Source organism: Cardiocondyla obscurior, linkage group LG11 (genome assembly GCF_019399895.1).
Source record: "Cardiocondyla obscurior isolate alpha-2009 linkage group LG11, Cobs3.1, whole genome shotgun sequence".
Classification (NCBI taxonomy): domain Eukaryota; kingdom Metazoa; phylum Arthropoda; class Insecta; order Hymenoptera; family Formicidae; genus Cardiocondyla; species Cardiocondyla obscurior.
The window spans coordinates 5388722-5408596 of record NC_091874.1 but is presented as its reverse complement, the minus strand read 5'-3'; the positions used below and the strand labels follow the sequence as shown (position 1 = coordinate 5408596).

General features: G+C 31.9%; 7 protein-coding genes across 8 annotated transcripts; all 7 read left to right on the top strand.

Annotated features, from left to right (window-relative positions):
• Positions 1-84: 84 nt before the first annotated feature.
• Positions 85-2685, top strand: LOC139106597 (odorant receptor 85f-like). The gene is made up of 5 exons (XM_070663491.1): positions 85-1624; positions 1749-1848; positions 2070-2177; positions 2331-2486; positions 2580-2685. The coding sequence occupies exons 1-5, from the start codon at positions 846-848 to the stop codon at positions 2628-2630; spliced, it is 1194 nt and encodes a 397-aa protein (XP_070519592.1). The 5' UTR covers positions 85-845; the 3' UTR covers positions 2631-2685.
• A 954-nt stretch (positions 2686-3639) lies between these two features.
• On the top strand, positions 3640-6441 carry LOC139106598 (odorant receptor 2a-like). Of its 2 annotated transcripts, XM_070663492.1 has the most exons (5): positions 3640-4415; positions 4564-4663; positions 4782-4889; positions 4997-5152; positions 5241-6441. In XM_070663492.1, the coding sequence occupies exons 1-5, from the start codon at positions 3640-3642 to the stop codon at positions 5289-5291; spliced, it is 1191 nt and encodes a 396-aa protein (XP_070519593.1). In that variant the 3' UTR covers positions 5292-6441. The 2 variants fall into 2 exon arrangements, with proteins under 2 accessions (XP_070519593.1, XP_070519594.1); XM_070663493.1 differs by lacking the exon at positions 5241-6441 and having other exon boundaries at positions 4564-4646; positions 4782-5087.
• Positions 6442-6477: 36 nt separating this feature from the next.
• On the top strand, positions 6478-8237 carry LOC139106603 (uncharacterized). Its single transcript, XM_070663498.1, has 4 exons — positions 6478-7498; positions 7656-7758; positions 7853-7960; positions 8056-8237. Exons 1-4 carry the CDS (start codon positions 6720-6722, stop codon positions 8224-8226), a joined length of 1161 nt encoding a protein of 386 aa, XP_070519599.1. The 5' UTR covers positions 6478-6719; the 3' UTR covers positions 8227-8237.
• Positions 8238-9422: 1185 nt separating this feature from the next.
• Positions 9423-10993, top strand: LOC139106600 (putative odorant receptor 92a). Its single transcript, XM_070663494.1, has 4 exons — positions 9423-10217; positions 10355-10454; positions 10581-10688; positions 10805-10993. The coding sequence occupies exons 1-4, from the start codon at positions 9427-9429 to the stop codon at positions 10991-10993; spliced, it is 1188 nt and encodes a 395-aa protein (XP_070519595.1). The 5' UTR covers positions 9423-9426.
• A 1254-nt stretch (positions 10994-12247) lies between these two features.
• On the top strand, positions 12248-14286 carry LOC139106595 (odorant receptor 2a-like). Its single transcript, XM_070663489.1, has 5 exons — positions 12248-13048; positions 13298-13397; positions 13586-13693; positions 13954-14109; positions 14195-14286. The coding sequence occupies exons 1-5, from the start codon at positions 12258-12260 to the stop codon at positions 14255-14257; spliced, it is 1218 nt and encodes a 405-aa protein (XP_070519590.1). The 5' UTR covers positions 12248-12257; the 3' UTR covers positions 14258-14286.
• Positions 14287-15320: 1034 nt separating this feature from the next.
• Positions 15321-16815, top strand: LOC139106605 (uncharacterized). Its single transcript, XM_070663500.1, has 4 exons — positions 15321-16129; positions 16194-16293; positions 16420-16524; positions 16634-16815. The coding sequence occupies exons 1-4, from the start codon at positions 15321-15323 to the stop codon at positions 16799-16801; spliced, it is 1182 nt and encodes a 393-aa protein (XP_070519601.1). The 3' UTR covers positions 16802-16815.
• A 1278-nt stretch (positions 16816-18093) lies between these two features.
• LOC139106604 (odorant receptor 49a-like) lies at positions 18094-19874 on the top strand. Its single transcript, XM_070663499.1, has 4 exons — positions 18094-18851; positions 19080-19179; positions 19313-19420; positions 19591-19874. Exons 1-4 carry the CDS (start codon positions 18097-18099, stop codon positions 19867-19869), a joined length of 1242 nt encoding a protein of 413 aa, XP_070519600.1. The 5' UTR covers positions 18094-18096; the 3' UTR covers positions 19870-19874.
• Position 19875: the final 1 nt, after the last annotated feature.

The following is a 19875-nucleotide window of genomic DNA, read 5'->3' as shown; positions in this document are numbered from 1 at the left end:
TAAATTATATTAATACTTACAAAAATCAAACTTTTTATTATTAAATAATTAAATACTAATCCATGTCTTAAAAAGAAATTTTTCTTTTTAAATCAATTTATATCTATTCACTTACATTTCAATTTAATCTTAATCTCAGTCTGACACAGACTTTATCGCCTGCGCGTGAATAAGACGAAAAAGTTAACACTCGCTTTCTACCTTTCCCACTTGATCTTCATTATCTAGCAAGGGATGAGCTCGGTCTAATACTACTATGGACAGCGCCAAGTCCTGCGACGTCCAGTGGTTCCGCGATGTTTTACCGAGTATAAGATAATTGTAGGGACTGATACGAGAAACTAAATAATTATTAATACTCTTAGTAAATAGATCAAAATACAGGGCTATATCGAATAGACTATCGTTCGATATACAGCGGACTGATCTTTATGAATTTCTTTATTCTCTCATTTTAACATGATACGGAACCTCACAAAATCATTACCTTCGTCAAAGACATTTGGCAGTACTTAATATCCGTTGTTCGCAAAATGATCACAGAGCAAACGAGGCTGACAGAAAAATAATATAGAAAGAAAAATTTTATTCTTTGCCATACGATCGCTCGCAATGTATCAGTAATAACCAAGAAGAATCGAACGAACAATAAATTCCCTCATATAAAATTAAGCATTAAACATATATAATTTTGGGACAAAACGCGATACTTATTTTCATTTGTAGAGGAGGAAACGGTAGTGGCACACAGATATCGCTGTGCAAGGAAACAGTCGAGGTTTCTGATCCCTACGCGGCGGGTCTGCAAATATATTTCCGATCCCATCGTACGTGAATGCACGAGGATGAAAATAATCAATTTTAGAAACGTGAATCTTTTAAACAGTCGCGTGAACGTACTCTCGGGAAATTTGTTGCCGGTATCGGGAGATTCGCAGTTTTCGGTGATCCATCGTATTTACAGTGCCGCTGTATGGTTAAACGAATTAATTTACATGTCCGCGCTGATCGCCGGGATAATGCTGTCGCCGAAAGAAAAGGGTCTAAAGGACGGTTCTTTGCCCGTCGCCGTTTGGATGGAGGCGACCGTTATGCTAACGAGCCTTCTGTCGCGCAAGAAATTAATGAGGGAAATAGTTCGGAAGATGGACGATATCTTGCAAAATGCGGATGAACCTATGAATGATATCGTAAAGGCGGCAATAAAACCCATAATAACGCCATTTATAATATATGCGGTGACCAGCGTGATATCTGTTATGATATGGACGGGCCAGCCGGTAGTATTGGCTTTCAAAAAGTCCGTCTTCTATTACATAGATTATAATTTACCAGCCGCATTCAGTACCGAGCCGTTCTCCAGCCGCGTTCTAATTCCCTCGACCATTATCATGACAACTGGCGGCGTTTATCTCTTTCTTAGAAAATTCAGCATGGACGTGTACATGATGCACTTGGTATTGATGTTAACCGCGCAATATCGATATACAGCGTCCAAGCTGACGATACTGTGCCGAGATTTACAAAGCTATGACGATAAGTCTCAAAGAGAACGTTTCATGCAAGATCGACTGATAGAAAAAGAATTAAAAAGATTATGTCGCCACCAGCATAATGTTTTAAGGTGTGTCACATATAAAAATATCGTTATCAAAGCAGATATTAAATTACTAACGGTAAAGAAAAAAGAAATCAAATATTTTATTAGGTACAGTTTTTTTTATATGTACTATGCGCTTTTTTTCCAGCATATCATTGTTGTTAAAAAAACTTCTGTCAGTCAATTTTAGTGTGCTCTACGTCAACAATGTGTTTCGATTCTGTTTTGTAGGTGTCTTAATGAGCACTGTGAGTAACAAACGACGTTAGTACATAACTAAAAAAAATATTATTTCTTAAAAAAATAATATTTTAGCTTAATTTTTCTTATTAAAATGACTTACCTTGTATGTATATACTCGTATAAATTAATCAAGAGCTGTTTTTTAATTAGAAAAGTATAATATGGCCCTTGCTCCAAATTATAGTTTTTATTAAAAAATTTTTTTAAGCAATTTACGTGTACTTAGGTACCATCACTTAGTCTTGCAGAAGGAATTTCCATCGTCTCGTTTTCAATGGGTGCAGTAATGCAATTTTTTTTAATGTGTTCCTCTGTACAAACATTATCAGACGCAGTAAGATTTATTATTTTACTTTATACAAATTATTGTTCTGCTTTAATTACGAATTTATCAGTCACGTATTGATAATTAAATAAATTGAACAAAAAAAGCATGTAATTTATATCTGCAAGTTTATTATGTTTCATATTTTTATGCTAATTATAGAGTACCGAAATAACAGATAAAGCATTCGATGAAAGCTGGTATCAATTAAGCCAGCCAATGAAACGTATATTTATATTACTGATAATGGGTAATAACCTGGAATGCAAAATTGCGGCAATCGGAAAATTTAATTTATCTCTACCTTCATTTATGACGGTATCATTTGTTGTACACTTACATTTTTATTTAAACTTGTTTTAAAACATTAAATATTTTCAACCTCTCATATTACATTTCCTGATGTTTTAGATCATGAATCAATCTTATTCAATTGCTCTTCTACTTTTAAGAGCGAAATAAAAGAAAAATGTTTCACGCACATTTAAATTTGGCAGATATAAAATACAAGATGATTATTTGAGATTAGAGAATAATTACGATGTTATAAAGAAACATAAATTTATTGCACAAATAAATAGAAAACCGAAACAATATTACTCAATAACGTAATAATTTACTTTTTTATCAACCGTTTTTCTATCATTTTCCAAATAAGAAAAAAATTAAACTACTAAATTAAAAGTAAATTAATTGTAATTAAATTTAATATTATTACTATAACACTTACTTCACCACAGAAAATATTAGCACACGCATATTACTCAAGTATGTGATTGTATCGAAGAAATATATGTCTTTATGTATTAATTCATACTTAATTTTTCAACAACAAAGAAACGTACTTATTACATGCACTCATTAGATAGAACTAAGTTCTGACGTCTTTAATTTCCGGTGGTTCCGCAACATATGACGGAAGCATAAGATATCATAATTACAGCGACAATGTGGGAATTCATACGAGGAAATAAATGATCAATGCTCGTGACAAATCGATTCGAAAGAATAGGGCTATATTTAGCGGACTATCGCTGGGTGCATAATCGTCTTTGTAAACTTTCCCATTTCCCCATTTTAATGAGGTGCAGAAGTTTGCAAGATAATTATTTCCGTTAAAAACGTAGTTCGATGACGGTATTTAATATCCGATATTTACCCAATGATCACAGAGCAAACCGAGATGACGGAAATAGAATAAAGGGGGAGAAACGTTATCCTTTCCTGTATGACTGCTCACGATTGCGTTAGAAACGGAAAAGGAGAAGTAAAGAGAATAAATAATATATTCCTTCGTACGAGTAAGGTAAAACTTTGAAGCAGGAAGTTCCTACCTGTTTTCGCGTATAAAGGAAGAAACTACAGTGGCACGTGAGACAGGTGTTACTGGAAAAGGGAGGCAATTGAAGTTTCAATTCTTACACGCCGCGCTTGCGAAACGTTCAACCTTATCGCGTATCGAACGAAGAAAATGGATTTTAACAACGTGAATCTCTTAAACAGTCGAATAAACGTACTCTCGGGAAATTTGTTGCCGATAAAGGCCGATAATTCGCAGTTTTCAGTATTTGCTCGTGTTCACAGTGCCGCTGTATGGTTGTCGCAAGTCGTTTACATCGTCGCGCTGTACGCCGGGATGGTTGTTACGCCGAAAGAAAAGAGCATAAAAGACGGCACGGTCGCCGTTGTCATTAGCGTGGAGGCAGCTTTTATGCTTACGAATCTGTACTCGCGTAAAAAGCTTATGCGGGAGATAATTCAAATAATGAACGAAATCTTGCAGAGCGCGGATGACGTTATGAAAGATATTACGAAAACGGCCTTACACCCCATAATAACGCCGTTTGTGATATATGGAGCGACAAGCGTGTTATCCATTACGGTATGGACGGGCCAGCCGGTGATGCTGGCTTTAAACCAGTCCGATTTTTATTACACAGATTATAACTTACCAGCCGCCTTCAGTGCCGAACCGTTCTCTAGTCGCGTCTTCGTTTCCTCGACCATTATAATGACTGTCGGCAGCGTTTATCTTTTTCTTAAAAAATTCGGCGTGGATGTGTACATGATGCATTTAGTGCTGATGCTAACCGCGCAATATCGATACGCGGCGGTAAAGCTTACTATGCTCTGCAATAGTTTGCAAAATTACGACGAGGAATCACAAAAGGAACATTTTAGAAAAGAAAATCTGCGGGTAAAGAAAGAACTAAGAAAGATATGTCATCACCTGCGTACTCTTTTAAAGTAAGTTATTACGAATATGATCTTTAAAGTAGATATTGAATAAAAAAATCGTATAAACTTCTTTAATTTTAATATTTAAATAATTAAAGCTTTTATTGGCTGTGTAGTCTTTTTAAAATATTTTTTACACGTCTGTTTTTTTTTTCAGCATGTCATTTATATTAAAGAAACTTTTGTCAGTAAACTTTAGCTTACTCTATGTCAATAATGTGTTTCGGTTCTGTTTTGTAGGTATGTTACTAAGCACAGTAAGTAGTAATAATTAACGTTGGTACATATTAAAAAAAATATATATAAATGTAATCTTGATTTTAAAGACACATTGGTATTTTAAACTTTTTTTAAAGAAATTTTACGTACTTTTAGGTACCATCGTTAAGTTTTTCAGAAGCAATTTCTATCATCTCATATGCAATGGGTTCAGTAATGCAATTCTTTGTGTTATGCTCTTCTGTGCAGACATTATCAGATGCAGTAAGATTTATTATTTTATATTTGTGTGAATATATTCTGTTTTAGTAAATTACACGTACTTTATAAGTTTGCAAGTATTAAGTTAAATATTTTTATGGTAATTACAGAGTACCAAAATAACAGATCAAGCTTTTGATGAAGACTGGTATCATTTAGAACCATCAATGAAACGTACATTTATGTTACTGATAATGTCTAATAACTTGGAATGCAAAATTGCAGCAATAGGAAAGTTTAACTTATCTTTACCTTCATTTATGACGGTACGATTTATTATGCCTGTCTATTTCTTGTTCTTGTCTTAAAATAGATAGGATTTTTAATAATTTTATCATATTTTTTGGTATTTAGATCATGAATCAATCGTACTCCATTGGTCTCCTATTTTTAAAAGCAAGCTAAAAAGCAACAATTTATGCACGTTGTAATTTTGATCGGAAATGTAATTCTCTCTTCTGTTACTTTTTTTTTAGTTTTTTTCCTAAATAAAAAATTAATAACTAAGTGTAAATAATTTATTCGTTATATATTTGTAATACTCGTAACGCTTAAATAACATTAACATGCATGTACAAAATTAATAATTATATATTCGTAGGTAAATAAAAATTTTCTTTAATTCGAAAATTTTTTTTTACGATATTTATTTAATTGGTATCTATATTTATAAAAAAATACTGCAAAATTAATACATTATCATTTATGCAGGTTTGTGGTCAACTATATTATCAATTATATTGTCGCGGTAGTAATTAATCTGGTATGTGTGTCCATAACTACGCAATGACTTTACGATAAGACGTACATACATACGTCAGTAATTAATATTCAATAATCAATAATTAATAATCGTGACAGAAATGTCACATTATCTACTATAAGATGTTGACAGTATATATATGTTACATTTATTTCGAGAACGTCGCTATACGAAGCAACGTTTTAGGAATTTCGGTGCTGCCTCATCAACTGACCTGTCTTGAGATAAAGCACGAAAGGGAACGTGAGAACGCGCGTCCATCTGCGAAGGCAGGAAGACTATAAGGCACGTCTTGGCACGTTTAATTTCTGTAGCGTACTGTAGATCAATCTTCGGTTGTTTAGACGAATTTCTGCTATGTCAGATATTAAGTTCCTTTAGCTTTTTTCTTTACGACGTCTTCACAACGAAATGCCTCCCGGAGCACACCATAAGATAATCGCGGCTCTGCAGCCCCAAGATAATTACAAAGTAATTTGAAGTCTGTGCTCTGCACGAACAGAAGGAAAATATCGTGATATGTATGAAATTTGTCGTATATCGTCGAGATGATTAAAAACACTTATTTTATTATAAGGGTCTTTAAAGATTTCTATTGATGACAGTTAATTCGACATATTGAAAGCTCCCTTTTATTGAAATGTCCCCTAATGACAATGCATATTATAATACGAACTACAAAGAAATAGAAATTCGAGAGGAATAAGGTAGCTAAAGATGACGATTAGTTGCGAACATGCAAATAGCGATAGGAAGTCCCGTGCATGTTTCCGAAGAGAGAAATAGAAAGTGCGGGATAATGAAAATATCGAATAAAGGTAAATACAATAATGCATCTTGATGCATCTAATCTACGTATAAAATTAGCTACTTAAATAAAAATTAAAAAAGATCGGTACTATAATAGCAGATGTAATTAATAAAATTATAAAAAAAAAAAGAAAAGAAAATGAAAAACTTATTCGATATTTGTTGGAACAGAGAGAACGAGGAAATATTAAAAACGGTTCCTTGCGAGCTATATTTTATACGCTATTTTCCATTTGTTGCGGGAGGGTGTACTTCGGAATATGAACTTTCAAACCGTGAATCCCTTGAACGTTCAATTAAACAAGCTGTCAGGCAATTTGCTACCAGTGACCGGCGACGATTCTCTATTTCCTGTATCATGGAGAATATATAGCGCTGTTATATGGCTGATTGAAATGATTCAAACTAGCGCGGTAATCCCCGGAGTTTTGTCCGTGCCGAGAGAAAAGACTTTGCAGGACGCAACGGTTAGCATAGTGGTCACCATAGAGGTATTTTTCTTGTTAAGACAAATGCATGCGAACAGAGATATTGTGATCCAGTTGATTCGAAAGCTAAACGACGTTATGCAAACTGAAGACGAAACAATGAAAATGATTGTAAAATCGACGTTAAAGCCGGTGCAGCTTCCGCTCAAGTTTTATTGGCTGGCTGGGACAGGTTCTTTAATGACGTGGTGCTGCATGTCCTTTATGATAATTTTTAAGAAAAATTGTTTTCTTTACGAGGATTATAGGATACCAATAATTCTTTCGAGGCAACCGTTCTCGATGCATATCTTTCTGCTAGGAAATTGTGTCGTGTCTATTGCCAGCGTGTATATGTTCATAAAGAAGGTTGCCTTGGACGTTTACATGATTAATTTCGTGTTACTGGTTACAGCGCAATATCGTTACATCGCGGTGAAGCTCTCAACAATATTTCAGGAAAATATCTCGCTAGATCGGAATAATGAATCGGAAAAAGAGCGCTCTGCGATAGACTCATTGGCAATTCTAAAAATGAAAGCATTATGCCAGCATCACAACACTGTGGTTCAGTCAGTAATTATGTTAGCTTATTTTACAATTATTTTATTAATTTTTTTTAATTCAATTATTATTACTTGCCATTTAAGATAAATTTGTCTTTATTAACACAATTGCCATTTCTTGTTTAATTAATATCGCATCGTAATTAGAGTTTTTTTCTTTCAGAATTACGTTAATGTTAAAAAAATTATTATCTTTAAACATGAGTATGATATATTTAACATATGTTTTTATCTTTTGCTTTCTCAACGTTATGCTGATAAGTGCAGTGAGTAATATTTAATAATACCAATTAATAATATTAAAAATACTTTGTAGACAATTAAAAAAAATTTTTTAAGATAAAATAATATCAAATCTAGATATTGTCAATGTCTTTTATCGAAGGAATTATGATTCTCATGTATATATCCGGCTGCTTAGTAGAGCTTTATATTTTATGCTCGTGTGTTAATCAGTTACTAGACGCGGTAAGGTTTACTGAAATATATTGCCAATTTTTTTTTTACTTGCAGTATGTATTGCAAATTTAATTATTACATATTTTATTTTGCATAAAATTTAGAGTGTGGAGATTACAGATAAAGTATTCCACGAGAAATGGTATCAGTTCGGGTCACCGTTAAAACATATGCTCAGGATGATGATAACAAGTCATAATTTGGAATGTAAGCTCTCAGTTTCGGAAAGGTTCAACTTGTCTCTGCCTTCATTCATGACAGTAAGATTTAATTAAATTATTAACGTTGATTACGTATAATAATATCATGTAACACTATAAATTTTTTTTTTATATTTTAAAACCTACATACGTTGTAATTATAATTAAATTCCGTTATTGATCTTTCTTTAATTTTTCTATTCTGTCTCACAGATTTTAAATCAAGCCTACTCGTTTGCTCTTCTGTTTTTAAAATTAAAGTAAAAACGAGAAACGCTCATGTTTCTCATTTGTTTAAAAAAAAAAAAAAAAAAGAAAAAGAAAACAGCAGCATAAAAATTATTAATTAAATAAAAACTTAGTTATCTATGTTATATACAGAGCACTTGTTAATTATTATCAAAACGATCGCGCTGAGATAGAGCTAATTAAACTGGATCGAAATGTTCTGTATCATTTTACAATTTTCACAGTAATTAATTAGATAAAGCCAATGTTTACTTTACCTGAATGAACTGGTCAGAAATTCCATTGTATACCGATATTAATACGACGTACTTAAATGTTTAAAATAGACTTGAATAAAATATATCTTATGTACAGAAATTGCTTCTTCGTTTCTCACCGACGAAACTCGCGTTGAAGAATATTAGACACTGCGATATCTTAACAACTTGGAAGTCTAAGATACAGTGGGCGCATTTAAAAGACTTCTATAAGATAATTATCGCTGTAGAACACGGGTGGTACCAGAAAGCGACTGAAAGCATTTACATATAAGTATATGTGCGTGCGACACGCAGATATAATCAAGATCGTAGTTTCATGCACTCCATATCTTTTCTTAATAGACGTCGCGACATTGTATTTTAAACAGAAGATGAAAGATAACTTCTCCATATTGTTATTTATTCAGAAGAACGTTTTGATGTCGGTTGAAGTATCGAAGTTCCGTGGTACACTAATTACAGAACGTAAAATTAATTTGTTAATGAAAAGCACAGTGCGCAATTATTTGAATAGCGGTACGTACAATTTAAATACGAGCCTAAGTCGAATCGAATGGAAAATCAAATGAATAAATCAACAAAGGCAGATATGTTTTACGAATTGTTTCTGAATTCCGCAAGGGAACACCGCGTGCTATTTTCTCGACGGGAAGAAGGGCGGCACTTAATGAAATGGTATATACCACTGCGAACGAAACGCAATGTGGAATGAATAGAAAATACGAAGAGGGTCGAGTATACTTTCGTTACTGACGATTGGTAGAGTATGGACTTTGAAAACCTGAACCACCTGAATGCTCGGTTTAACTTGTTCTCGGGTAATCTGTTTCCTATGACAAACGGCAAATCTTTCTCGTTTTTCTGGAAGATACATAGTGCATTCTCATGGTTAACCCAAATTATTTTAATAATTGTGATGATACCCGGATACATTTACTTGCCAATAGAGAAGCTTTTCGAAGACGAGATGTCCGGTTTTGGAGAAATATTTGACGCCATAATGTTTTTAATACAATGCTATTATATAAGTTTACGAATCCATACGCACAAAGACATGTTGTATCAGTTAATTCAAAATGTAAATGAAATGTTGCATATTACCGATGGGATTATGAAGAATATCATGCCATCGATCCTGAACCCGGTAAAGACCCCGTTAAATTTTTACTGGTCCACCAACCTAGCAGCTACATCATTGTGGGGCAGTTTAGCATTTTTATTGTTATTCGAAAAAGATCAGTTTCGTTACGAGGATTACGGAATACCTGTTGCATTTACTAAGCAGCCATTCTCACGTACAACCTTTTTCTTTGGAAGTGTGTTTATATATATCAGTTCATTATATATGGTTTTAAAGAAAATCGGTGTGGATTTTTATGTGGTACACTTAGTACTGATGGTAACCGCGCAATATAGATATATCGCACTGAAATACGCGGCAATATGTCAAGAAGAAAGTGAAAGTAACGAATTTGGAAAGAAATATTCTCAAGAAGTAAGACAAAGGAAAGAAAAGGAAATAAAAACATTGTGCCGACATCACAAAAATGTGATATAGTAAGCATTTCACAATCAGTATAATATTCTCTAACGATCTTCATGCATAAAATGTCGTAAAAAAATATATTAATTAATATACGTATAATTTTTAGTACATTCTTACATGATGTTTTAAATTATATATTTTCTTGCAGCACAACGTCATTGCTAAAAAGGATATTATCTTTCAATTTTACTTTAACCTATATTACCAGCATTTTTAGATTCGGTTTTATTGGTATTCTTATAATCGGCGTAAGTAGCAATTGAATAGTGCTAACTAATTTCTGCTTTATAAGAAATTAATTTATAATTAAAGATATTTAAATAATTTTTTATTTTAATAAGAATGTATTGAATTTATAAAATTTCTAATATTAGATACCATCTTCAAATTTCGTCGATGCACTGTGGATTGTTATATATGCGACCGGTGCGACAGTACAACTTTATATTTTATGCTCTAGTGTGCAGCAATTATTAGATGCGGTAACTCCATTCATTTATTACATGTTGTAAATTAAAAATAATTTTCTACGTAATAACTGTATTATTATTATTTATTTTTAATATAATAAATTTTTTTAATTATTACAAAAATGTAGAGTATAGAAATAACTGATCAGGCGTTTCACGAAAGCTGGTATCTACTTCAACCATCCGTAAAACGTATATTTCTTTTGACAATTATGGCTAACAATTTAGACTGCAAGATTTCTGCAATTGATAAATTTAATCTCTCCTTGCCTTCATTCATGACGGTACAATTTTATATAATTTCCATTTTCTTGTAAGCAGTAATTTTGTCGAATTTCAAAATTAACATTTATTTTATTCTAGATTTTAAATCAATCATACTCAATTGCTCTTTTATTTTTAAAAATGAAATAAAAATTATGAGACATTTTGTCTATTACAGTTACAAATGTCATTTTTGATATAAAAGTAAAAATAAATAATTTTATATAGACGTTTTATAGACGAATAAAAGTAATATAATTTACAAGTAATATGTCCAAAGTAATACTAATAGCACTTGAAATTCTAAAATAAAATAACAAGTACATGTGACAAAAAATTTGAACTTATTTACAATCCAAATGGCTGTTGTGTAATTAATTCTACAATGCAAAAACTGCGGTCAATTGTACAAAATGTTATTATTATAAATACATACCACACACATTTAATAGTGATTCGACTCTTAAACTAATTGTTGATTTTGAATAATTGTTCTGTCGTATTCCACCGATGAAGTACCCTCGAAAGAACTTTACTTACTGTTATCTTCTGTAACTCGCAAGCCTGTAGAACAAGCGTACGCGCAATTAAAAGAGTACTATAAGATAATTATCGCCGTGTAAAATAGAATTGATTAAGAAAACGACAGATCGTACAGGTATACAAAAGTGCATGCATTGGTGCACGCGACAGATATAATGAAGATTGCAGTTCTGTATATTTAATATCTTTTCTTGAGCGACATCGCGACATTTATTTCTAACAGAGAACGAAATGTGACTTCACTAAATAGTTACTTATTCAGTAGCACGCTTTGATGTCGATAATGCTGAGGTCCCGTTTACTAATTATAGAACGTGAAATTACTCAGTTAATGAAAAGAGTAGAATATCTTTACTTGCCATTTGACGTACATTATTTTAATAAGAGCCTAGACATGAAACAGAAGTTGGAAATAAATAATAAATTGTCAAAGAAAGACAGCGATCTGTTAATTGTTTCGAAATAATTATAAGTCGAGAAGTTACTCAGTTGATGAAGAGAGCAAAATATCTTTGCTTGTCATTTGACAGGGTACATTATTTTAATAAAAGCCTAAGAAGTAGAACAGAAGTTCGAAATTAATAATAAATCGCCGGAAGAGAGGCAATGATCTGTGAATTGTTTCTAAATTCCATCGGAAAAGCCACGTGTAATTTTCTCGAAAGGAAGGGAACGTATATTACCACGCGATATATTGCTACGTGAGACAGGTAAGACAAATGTGAAAAGAAAATATCAAGGGGGTCGAGTGCAATTCCGATTGACGGCATAAGTATGGATTTTGAAAGCGTGAACACGCTAAATGTTCGGTTTAATTTACTCGCAGGCAACCTGCTACCTATGACCAATTATTCATCGTTTTCATTGTTCGCGAAAATATATAGCGTTGTTACATGGCTAATCGAACTAATTTTCATAATTACGGTGGTAGTTGGATGTATCTATCTGCCAATAGAAAAAACTCTAGAAGACGGCATGACCCGCTTTTCTGAAATACTTGACGGTATAATCTTTACATTTCAAACAACCTTTATGGTGTTACAAATTTTGTCTCATAAAAAATTGATACATCAATTCATTCAAAAATTGAATGAAATGCTGCATATTGCCGACGAAACTATGAAGAATACCGTGACGGCGACCTTACAACCAGTGAAATATCCGATCAAATATTACTGGACCACCGGCATAGGGTCGACAACATTTTGGAATCTTATAGCGTTTTTATTAATGTTCGAAAAGGATCTGTTTTATCTCGATGATTACATAATACCTATTGCTATTTCTAAACAGCCATTTTCATCCACAATCTTCGCAATAGGCACTTCGTTTATAACGATCAGCGCAGTCCTTATGGTTATTAAAAAAGTTAGTGTGGATTTATATATGATGCATCTAATTTTGATGACAACTACACAATACAAATACATATCTGTAAAACTTGCGAAAGTGTGTCAAATCGAAAAAAACGATAATAAATTTAAAGAAAATTATTCTCACGAACTAAATCGAAAAAAGGAGTTGGAAATAAGAGCACTGTGTCGACATCACAGAGATGTGATAAAGTAAGTATTTTTTAATGAATATAATATTTTACATTATGCTTGAAACATGGTAGCAATTAACTTATGGCAAATTAGTATTTATATAATTAAGAAAAAAAGTAAAAAGAAGAAGAAATTTAATGACTTATATTAATTAAATATTTATTACTTCTGAATAATATTAACAGTTAAATTTGCCCAACTCAAAAGTAAAATAATATATAAAAATATATTATTTTATGACGATTTATATCACATACTTTCTTTTAGTATAGCTTCATTGCTCAAAACATTGCTATCTTCGAATTGTACTTTAATGTACGTGGTCAGCGTCTTTAGATTATGCCTTATCGGCGTTGTATTGGCAAGCGTAAGTATTAATTTATTACTATTAATGGATTTCTCCTTTTCTCCATGTAGAATATATCTTTGTCTCTTATTATTATACATGCACACACAAATTTATTCTAATGAAAAAGTATATATGTATAATGTAGCTAAAAAGTAAATACCTACTTTAATTTTAAAGCAGATATATTAAGAGATTTATTATTTTAGATGTCAGAAACTTCGTTCTGGACAACGTTTTCGATGATGACGTATGGGTCAGGTGTAACAGTGCAACTTTACATCTTGTGTTCTTGCGTACAGCAATTAGCGGATGCGGTAAATTTTTTGTAACTTGTCACTTCACAGTATTTTGTCTATCATTTATTAAACATTACAAAATATAAATTGTAATACATCAACATGTCACAAAACCAGTATAAAAATATATAATTCCAAACTGCATTTGCACTTTACGTAAAAATAACGTAATATTCTGATAAAAAATGAAATTAGTCATTATAATTTTGCGATATGTGTTTAATATGTAATAGTTATATTACCTTCATATTGCATATTGCTTTATTACGAGAATGTAGAGTACCGAAGTAACGGATAAGGCGTTTAATGAAAACTGGTATTTATTGCCACCAACGGCAAAACGTATATTTCTCTTGACAATTATAGCTGACAATTTAGAATGCAAAATTTCGACAAACGATAAGTTTAATCTCTCTTTGCCTGCATTTATGAGTGTAAGATTTTTTTTATTTTTCTATTTATTTCTTTAGAGTAATATTATTAGACTGCAAATTTCACGTTCGCCAAATTTTCTTCCAGATTTTAAATCAATCCTACTCCATCACTCTTTTATTTTTAAAAATGAAAGAAAAAACAGGGTAAAAGTATATTGCTTACAGTAGTAATAATTGTTGCCTTCAATTTAAGAATAAAAAAAAATTTTTTTACTTGTTGTTTTATTACTGAATAAATAAAATGTAATTTGCAAATGATATATGTATATACGAAACGATAAAAGTAACAAGTCGTATATCAAATTAAAAAGTAGCTATTATTTATTATAAAATGTTTAACATTGATTACAAGTCAAATAACTTTTATGTAACTAATTATTAAAAAAAAATTAAAGACGGCACTTTCTTTTGTCAGATATAAATTTATAAAAATTTTAATTAAATCAGCGGCAAAACATTTTATTATACATTGATAACTACCCTTTTTTTTTGTTTAAATTATATTATTTGTCAAATCTATAATTAGCAACGTAATATACTTTTGCAAAAAACATTTATTTTAATATTATCTTTATCACATTTCAATATGCAAATTTAGTACAAATAATACTATGAAGTGTTATCAACATATTCAACACCAATTAAACTCACGAAATTATTTCGTCGTTTCCCGTCGATGAAGTACGGGTTGAACGTTAGATACTGCGATCTCTTCGCAACTGAACGTCTACGATACAGACGAAAACTCAGTCACAAGCGTACTATAAGATAATCATCGCTATATAGAGCACGAATAGAAGATAGCTACAGAGACTCGGATTCGTATACGTATGTAAGTGTGCGAGATATAATTTTGATAATAAAGATTGTAGTTCTATATATTCGATATCTTCTTTCAGGCAACATCGCCACATTTATTTCTAACAGGCGACGAAAGATAACTTCTGCAAATCGTTATTTATTCACGATATCAACGGTATCGAAATATCGACGTATACTAATCACACGACGATAAGTTGTTGGCTGTAATGAAAAGATTGAAGTGGCTTTACTTGCCTTAGGACGGGTACTATAATTTTAATATTAGGATAGTTGTCGAACAAAAATTCAAAAGAGATAATGAGACGGCGGAGGATCGATAAATGTCCGCAAATCATTTCTGAATTCCGACAGTATAGTCAGGCATTATTTTCTTGAAAATTAGAGAGAAGATGCGCGTTTTAACGCGGCATATGCGAGACACGAGAAAAGGAGAGTCGAGTACAAATTTAGTTGACGGTATCACAAGCATGGACTTTCAAAACGTAAACTCTTTGAATGCTTGGTTAAATTTGCTTTCGGGTAATTTAATGCCAATAACAAACAACTCATCCTTTCCAATATCTTGGAAACTGTACGGTACTGTTATATGGCTGTTCCAGCTGTTTTACACGGTCACATTAATCGCCAGCTTTTTTTTTGTACCGATAGAAAAAACACTGAACGATGGACTAACCGTTTTAATTGTTATAATGGAGGAAAACTCGATAATTTTACGAATACACCAACATTCGTCACTGATACAGCAGTTAATACAAAAGTTGAACGATGCTTTTAACATTAAAGACGAAAACTTGAAGAATATTGTAACAGCAAATTTAAACCCCATGAAAACACCATTTAAATTTTATTTTGTTACCGTCTTTCCTTCGCTAATAGTTTGGTTCAGTTTGCCGAATATATTAATTCTTGAAAGAAATACCTTTTATTACGTAGATTACAAAGCACCGGCCATTTATTCCAAAGAACCGTTTTCCACCAATATTTTCGTGCTGGGTAACACGATAATGACGGTCGCCAATTTATTTATTTTTTTAAAAAAGATCAGCGTGGAAGTTTATATCGCGCATTTGATATCGTTAGTAACATCGCAATATCAGTACATTGCTTTGAGATTTGTATTGATATTTCAAAACTATGACCAGCCGAATATTAACAGAGACATTAGAAACGTATGTCGGCAACATAAAAATATTTTATAGTAAGTGCAATTCTTAAAAAAATTATCTAAATAATATAACTATAATAGATACACTTTGTTTCAGTATAACTCAAATGCTAAGGAAGTTTTTATCCCTGACCATCTGTATTATTTACTTAAATAACGTTTTTCGATTCTGTTTTCTGGGTTTTATGATGAGTAGAGTGAGTAATTAATGCATTAATTAGTTTTTAAAATGCGCTTGCAATTGCATACGTAGAAATAGCAAGAAATGGTATCAAATTATCACAAATTAATCAGTTATAGCAGCGATATTTGTCAAACCTCAGATATCCGTGTCTTTGTTCGATGGATTCATGATCTTCATTTACGCATCTGGCTCAGTAATTCAATTCTACATAATATGTAATTGCTTCCAGAAATTATCAGAAGCAGTAAGACTTAATTTAATACTTATTTATCACTGTTAAAAGGATATAAATTCTTAAATAATTTTTTTATTCGGTGACGGACTCTATTATTTTGCTCGTATATTAAATTTAGGCCTCAGAAATTACGGATAAAGCATTCCACGAGAACTGGTATAAATGCAATTCATCTGTAAAACGTGTATTCTTGTTGATGATAATGGCTAGTAACAATTTGACTCTTAAATTAGCATTATTCGAGAGATTCAACTTAAATTTATCTTCGTTTATGTCGGTAAGATAAATTAATTAATTAATATACACAACATAATTAATTTGACACGTAGTTCATTAACAAAAATAAGATATTAAGAAAAGAACAAATTTTAAAGTATTTTTTTTTCAGGCTTTGAATCAATCTTATTCTATTGCCCTCCTGTTATTAAAAATGAAATGAAACACGATGAATGAAAGTAATTTAGAAACGTTTATCGAAGTTAATGTGCGATCTTAATTATTGAACAACCAACACAGAAAATAAAAAATTTTGTAGATTAATAGAATGCCAATATTTAGATTTAATTTTAAATATTAAACATTAATAACATGCTTCAGTAAATCTAGTTAAAAAGATAAAGTTGCAATAGATAATTGTTGCGATAAACGTTTATTCCTGCAACGTTCGTTAATGAAGTTCTTTATTATCTTTGTGTATATTGTCAGATATGAATTCATAAAAATTTTAATTAAATTAGTGGTAAAACCTATTATATATTGATAACTGTTCTTTTCTTCCTTTCTTTAAATTATATTATTCGTCAAATCTATAATTAGCAACGTAATATACTTTTGCAGAAGACATATTTATTTTAACATTATCTTTATCACATTTCAATATGCAAATTTAGTACAAATAATACTATGAAGTTATCAACATATTCAACATCAATTAAACTCACGAAATTATTTTGTCATTTTCCCATTGACGGTATACACATTAAACAACGTTAAATACTGCGATCTCTTCGCAACTGCAAGTCTGTGATACAGACGAAAGCTCAGTCACAAGTGTACTATAAGATAATTGTCGCGATGAAGAACACAAATAGAAGAAAGCGACAGAGACTCGTGTTCATATACGTATATAAATGTGTGAGATATAATTTCGATAATAAAGATTATAGTTCTATATATTCAATATCTTCTTCCGAAAGGCATCGCGACACTTATTTCTATCGGACAACGAAAGATAACTGCTACAAATCGTTATTTATTCACGATGTCGACGATTTTGATGCACCAACGCATACTAATCGCAAAACAAATTAGTGGCTGTAATGAAAAGAACGAAGTGTTATTACTTGCCTCAGGACGGGTATCTATAATTTTAATACTGGCATATATGTCGAGCGAAAAATTTAAAATGAATAATGAAACGGCGAAAATTGACAAAGATCCGCGTATTATCTCTAAATTCCAGCCGTAAAGCCGAACATTATTTTCTTGAAATGAGAAAGGAGATGCGCATTTTAACGCGTCATACGCGAGGTACGCGAAGAGGAAGAGCCGAGTACAATTGTAGTTGGCGAGATTACAAGCATGGACTTTGAAAACGTAAACCGCCTGAATGTTAAGCTGAACTTAATTTCGGGTAACCTGCTGCCGATGGTCGATCGCGACTCGTCGTTTTCACTCTTTTGGAAATTTCATTGCGTCGTTGTGTGGATAATGCAGCTTATTAACGCGATCGCCATGGTACCCGGGTGCATGTACGTGCCAATAGAAAAAGTCATGAAAGACGGCATGATCTGCTTTGTAATCTTTTTCGAAATGTCCTTTTTACTTTTACGAATTCACGCCCGTAAGAACGTAGTGTGTCAATTAATTCGTAAGCTGAATGAGATTTTGCGTGCCGCCGACGACACCATGAAGAATGTCGTTACGTCGACTTTGGACCCGGTAAAAATTCCACTTAACTTTTACTGGTCCGCCGGCGTTGCGTCGATAATAGCCTGGGAGTGCATACCATTCGTCTTACTATTTGAAAAGAATATATTTCTTTATGAGGATTACAGAATACCTATTGCTTTCACTAAACAGCCGTTCTCGCTCAAAGTCTTTGTACTGGGAAGTCTCTTTATAATAATATCTTCGATATACTTGTTCCTGAAGAAAGTCAGCGTGGATACATATATGGTGCATTTAATATTGATGGTGACCGTGCAGTATAGATACTTCGCGCTGAAAATCGCAATGATATGTCGAGAAGATGAAGGGAAAGATTCTCAAGAATTAAATCGAAGGAAGGAAATAGAAATAAAAGCACTGTGTCGACATTATAGAGACATGATATAGTAAGTATATCGAAGTTAATAAAGCACTCTCTAACAATTTTAACATTTATACAACAAAATTAATTATTAAATGATAAATTAATATTTATATAATTAAGAGACAGGGAGGAAGAGAGAGCTTTTTAATTGAATTATATTTTATATGCATCGTACGATATTTACAATTAAATCTGTTTGATTTTTAATACTCCATTTCAGATTCATTTTACACTCTGTACTTTCTTTCAGCATAACGTCATTGCTAAGAAAACTGTTATCTTTGAATTTTAGTTTAATATATGTAAACAGCGTCTTTAGATTCTGCTTCATTGGTATCATGATAAGCAGCGTAAGTAGTAATGTAGAACAATTAATTGCTCCCTTTACTCTCTGTCTCTATTTCTATCTTTATTTCTTAATTTCCTTACGTTTACATTATTTCTTTTAATGTATTATCTAATATATTACTTGTAAAATTTTAGATAACATCAACAACTTTTTGGGAAGCAATTTCAATTATGATATATGCATCAGGCGCGGTAGTACAACTTTATATTTTATGCTCCTGTGTGCAGCAATTATTAGATGCGGTAATTTCTTTTATAACTTGTCTTTATATATTATCTCGTATTTTATTAACTACCCGAGTAAAAATTGATTCCAATCGTTACCTAATAATTAGCTAGCCAATTCGTGATTTATCTCGTAAAATTCATATCACTTTTTATGCTAAATATTATTTTTTATGAGAATGTTGTAGAGTACAGAAATGACGGATAAGGCGTTCCATGAAAACTGGTATCTGCTTCAGCCGCCAGTGAAGCGTATATTCATTTTGACAATTATGGCTAATAACTTAGAATGTAAAATTGCGACCTTTGAGAAGTTTAATCTCTCCTTACCTTCATTTATGACGGTAAAACTATATTTATTTTCGATTAATTTATACACAGCAATGAAATTACAAATTAAACAGTTTTTCTTCCAGATTTTAAATCAATCGTACTCAGTAGCTCTCTTATTTTTAAAAATGAAGTAAAAATAA

What these genes read in the sequence shown, in the direction of transcription:
- LOC139106597 (XM_070663491.1), top strand. Translation starts at nt 846, where the DNA reads ATGAAAATAATCAATTTTAGAAACGTGAATCTTTTAAACAGTCGCGTG. An exon ending in CACCAGCATAATGTTTTAAG is followed by an intron (nt 1,625 to 1,748) that starts GTGTGTCACATA and finishes CTTTTTTTCCAG; the next exon opens with CATATCATTGTTGTTAAAAA. An exon ending in TAGGTGTCTTAATGAGCACT is followed by an intron (nt 1,849 to 2,069) that starts GTGAGTAACAAA and finishes ACGTGTACTTAG; the next exon opens with GTACCATCACTTAGTCTTGC.
- LOC139106598 (XM_070663492.1), top strand. Translation starts at nt 3,640, where the DNA reads ATGGATTTTAACAACGTGAATCTCTTAAACAGTCGAATAAACGTACTC. An exon ending in TGCAGACATTATCAGATGCA is followed by an intron (nt 4,890 to 4,996) that starts GTAAGATTTATT and finishes TGGTAATTACAG; the next exon opens with AGTACCAAAATAACAGATCA. An exon ending in CTTTACCTTCATTTATGACG is followed by an intron (nt 5,153 to 5,240) that starts GTACGATTTATT and finishes TTTGGTATTTAG; the next exon opens with ATCATGAATCAATCGTACTC.
- LOC139106603 (XM_070663498.1), top strand. Translation starts at nt 6,720, where the DNA reads ATGAACTTTCAAACCGTGAATCCCTTGAACGTTCAATTAAACAAGCTG. An exon ending in ACGTTATGCTGATAAGTGCA is followed by an intron (nt 7,759 to 7,852) that starts GTGAGTAATATT and finishes TATCAAATCTAG; the next exon opens with ATATTGTCAATGTCTTTTAT. An exon ending in TTAATCAGTTACTAGACGCG is followed by an intron (nt 7,961 to 8,055) that starts GTAAGGTTTACT and finishes CATAAAATTTAG; the next exon opens with AGTGTGGAGATTACAGATAA.
- LOC139106600 (XM_070663494.1), top strand. Translation starts at nt 9,427, where the DNA reads ATGGACTTTGAAAACCTGAACCACCTGAATGCTCGGTTTAACTTGTTC. An exon ending in CATCACAAAAATGTGATATA is followed by an intron (nt 10,218 to 10,354) that starts GTAAGCATTTCA and finishes ATTTTCTTGCAG; the next exon opens with CACAACGTCATTGCTAAAAA. An exon ending in TTGGTATTCTTATAATCGGC is followed by an intron (nt 10,455 to 10,580) that starts GTAAGTAGCAAT and finishes TTCTAATATTAG; the next exon opens with ATACCATCTTCAAATTTCGT.
- LOC139106595 (XM_070663489.1), top strand. Translation starts at nt 12,258, where the DNA reads ATGGATTTTGAAAGCGTGAACACGCTAAATGTTCGGTTTAATTTACTC. An exon ending in TCGGCGTTGTATTGGCAAGC is followed by an intron (nt 13,398 to 13,585) that starts GTAAGTATTAAT and finishes TTATTATTTTAG; the next exon opens with ATGTCAGAAACTTCGTTCTG. An exon ending in TACAGCAATTAGCGGATGCG is followed by an intron (nt 13,694 to 13,953) that starts GTAAATTTTTTG and finishes ACGAGAATGTAG; the next exon opens with AGTACCGAAGTAACGGATAA.
- LOC139106605 (XM_070663500.1), top strand. Translation starts at nt 15,321, where the DNA reads ATGCGCGTTTTAACGCGGCATATGCGAGACACGAGAAAAGGAGAGTCG. An exon ending in CAACATAAAAATATTTTATA is followed by an intron (nt 16,130 to 16,193) that starts GTAAGTGCAATT and finishes ACTTTGTTTCAG; the next exon opens with TATAACTCAAATGCTAAGGA. An exon ending in TGGGTTTTATGATGAGTAGA is followed by an intron (nt 16,294 to 16,419) that starts GTGAGTAATTAA and finishes GTCAAACCTCAG; the next exon opens with ATATCCGTGTCTTTGTTCGA.
- LOC139106604 (XM_070663499.1), top strand. Translation starts at nt 18,097, where the DNA reads ATGGACTTTGAAAACGTAAACCGCCTGAATGTTAAGCTGAACTTAATT. An exon ending in CATTATAGAGACATGATATA is followed by an intron (nt 18,852 to 19,079) that starts GTAAGTATATCG and finishes ACTTTCTTTCAG; the next exon opens with CATAACGTCATTGCTAAGAA. An exon ending in TGCAGCAATTATTAGATGCG is followed by an intron (nt 19,421 to 19,590) that starts GTAATTTCTTTT and finishes AGAATGTTGTAG; the next exon opens with AGTACAGAAATGACGGATAA.